Raw genomic sequence first — 3,126 nt, 5'->3', positions numbered from 1 at the left:
ATACTTATATTAATATCTTATATATTATTTTAAACAATTATATATAATATTATAATTTATATAGTTCATAATTATATATTATTTACATTATATTAATATTTTACAATATTTTAATATTTTATATTCTTTTATGTAATTAATGCATATAGTTTACAATTAATTTTATTAATTTATATTTCTTATGTTTCATATATCTCATTGTTTGTCTTCTTCTTCTACAATTGCTTCTCCAGGCAAACTATCTGCAATCTACTGCATCCTGATTTCCTTTGGGAAAGCCAAGATGGAAAACCACACCAGGATAAGTGAGTTCATTTTGGTGGGGTTCAAATCCCACGCAGGATCCCAAGTCCTTCTCTCAGTTCTCTTCTCCACAATGTACATTGTCACTGTGGTGGGAAACATCTGCATGATCCTCATCATCAGGATGGACCCCAACCTGCACACCCCAATGTACTTCTTCCTGGAGAACCTGTCCATCTTGGACATCTGTTATTCCTCTGTCATCACTCCCAGGGCAGCAATGGCATTCTTGCTGGGCAGAAGGAGCATTTCCTACGCTGGCTGTGCTTCCCAGATGTTCTTCTTCTCTCTCTTTGGCACAACAGAAGCTTTTTTCCTGGCTGTGATGGCTTATGATCGCTTCACTGCCATCTGCAACCCACTGCTCTACCAGGTCATTGTGAGCAGAAGGCTTTGTGTGCTCATGGTGCTGGGCTCTTATCTCTCAGGCTGCATCAACTGCACCATCCAGACTGGCTTCACCTTCAGTCTGTCCTTCTGTGGGCACAGAGAAATAAACCACTTCTTCTGTGAAGTTGCTGCAGTGATCCACACCTCCTGCTCCAACACCCTTGTCAATGAGCTCGTAATGCTGGCTGTGTGTGGACCAATAATTGTGGGCACTGCCCTGGTGGTTTTTGTCTCCTATGGTTATATCACCATCACAATCATCCAAATGCCTTCAGCTGAAAGCAGGCACAAGGCCTTCTCCACCTGCTCCTCTCACATGGTGACAATCTGCTTGTTCTTTGGGACAGTGTTCTTCATGTATGCTCAGCCTGGAGCTGCATCCTCACCCAGCAAGAGCAACATCATCTCCATCTTCTACACTGTAGTTATTCCCATGCTGAACCCTTTCATTTACACCCTCAGAAACAGGGAGGTAAAAGGGGCTCTGAAAAAACAGTTAAAAAGGAAAGGGTTTTTTAAGCACCTTTCCTGAAGCTGAGAATGAGGACGGTGTCCAATTTGTAAAATAAAAGACATCAGGACCTGAATGTAAAATAAAAGACAGGATGTAAAATAAAGGACATCAGGACCTGCTTTCAAGAGTCATTTGTGGTTTTAGATGGTCAGTAAAAGCAGGATATATAAACAAATCTATGAGAATCTAGTAATTGTTATTCCAACTTAACAATTTTTGATTGGATATAGGATATCCTTCAATGGACAATATGTTTGATTTCTATTAAATTATTTCATAAGTTTACATCTATTACACTTAAATCATTGATCCTTACACATAAAATAAGAATTAAATAATAAGAATTTAAATAAGCAAAAAAAGGAAGAATTTAAAAGTAAGGTCAATTAAGTAAGCCAAGACCACACATCTGTTAAATGGCTGACCACAGTGACACACAATTCTGACATTTTCTTTTACATTACTGTGAACAAAAGTATCTCTTTTTTTCTTATTCTTCTCTGGCTAGCTTTATGCCTTTTCTAGAGCAGATGAAAGTGAGGTTTCATTTAACCATAATTAGACATTTACAAGCCATCTGACCTGTAATTTAAGGGCCTCTTATAACCAGAAAGATATTCAAAAGATACCAGCATTTTAAAGCCATAATTAACACAATGGGCTGGACAATTTGAAGAGTACCTAAGTGTACTGATCATGTAAAATAGGACACAAAACTCAGATTCTGGCAGCAGAATCTGCTGCCACACCTAAGTGTACTGATCATGTAAAATAGGACACAAACTCAGATTCTGGCACTTATTTCTGTGCACTGGAACACAGCCAGTTCAGGTGGATGCATTCTCACTCTGCATATCCACAGCTAAACTAAGACAAGACTGAAGCACAGAGGTGTGTCTTCCTCTGCAAATAACTCTTAAATATCAAATTTCCAAGCTGGCTCCTTGTAGAAAACCCATTTCTTCTTTTCTTAACCACAGGACATGGCACTTTCATAGAGCTGGTGGCCAGAGGGATAAGGAGAACTGTGGTTGCTCAGTGAAGCAAGGGAGACACCACTCCTGGAAGCGCCCAAAAAGAGACAGGTCACGGCACTTGGTGCCATGACTTAGCTCATGGTGGTGTTCAGTCAAACAATGATCCTGGAAGTCTTTTCCAACTTTAATGGTTCTGTGACTGAGTGAGAGACTGGGGCTGGGGGGAAGGATGATGGATGAATGATGGATGGATGGATGGATGGATGGATGGATGGATCGATGGATGGATGGATGGATGGACGGACAGGTGGTGCAAGGCTAGGGCTGTGCAGACAAGGATTGATGATTAGGTGGACTAAGCTGGATAGGTAGGTAGAAATATCTCTGCCATTTGTTCCTGCTCCAGAAGAGCCACTGATGTGTAGAGATCTTGCCTACAGGCTGGTGTCACCCTCTGTGCCTCACAGGACACAGGTAAAAGGAGCTGACAACACAGGCGACTCTGCGTGAAGCAAAGGCTGCTCCAGCTGCCTGCAGGTGGGGGCTGTATCTCCAATGTGTGTCTCATGGCATCTCAGAGACATTTCAAGCCCAGCGGCAGAATCACATCCTTGAATGAATTTCTTTTCCCATGAGCCCAAGGAGACACGCAAGCAGGTGTCAGAGAGAAGAGAGGCTCAGGGTCAATGAGAACAGCCCCAACTGTACCATTCTTTGTTTTCTACCACCAATATTAAAAACACTTAATAGAATAACAGAATCATAGAATCTTGGACTGTTTTGGGTTGAAAGGAGCCCTAAAACTCACTCAGTCCTGCCCCTGCCATGGCAGGGACACCTTCCCCTATCCCACCCAGGCTGCTCAAGCCCGGTCCAACCTGGCCCTGGGCACTGCCAGGGATGGAGCAGCCAGAGTCTCTCTGGGCATTCACTGTGCTTTTA

The 3,126-nt window shown here is 42.2% G+C and overlaps 1 protein-coding gene across 1 annotated transcript; it reads left to right on the top strand.

The window, feature by feature from the left end:
• The first annotated feature begins 283 nt into the window (after positions 1-283).
• LOC102038598 (olfactory receptor 12-like) lies at positions 284-1,225 on the top strand. The gene has a single exon (XM_005429597.1). The coding sequence runs from the start codon at positions 284-286 to the stop codon at positions 1,223-1,225; it is 942 nt and encodes a 313-aa protein (XP_005429654.1).
• Positions 1,226-3,126: the final 1,901 nt, after the last annotated feature.

The sequence above is a fragment of the Geospiza fortis genome, unplaced genomic scaffold, assembly GCF_000277835.1.
Source record: "Geospiza fortis unplaced genomic scaffold, GeoFor_1.0 scaffold324, whole genome shotgun sequence".
Classification (NCBI taxonomy): Eukaryota; Metazoa; Chordata; class Aves; order Passeriformes; family Thraupidae; genus Geospiza; species Geospiza fortis.
The sequence above is the reverse complement of the archived record's forward strand: the minus strand, read 5'-3'. Positions and strand labels throughout refer to the sequence as shown.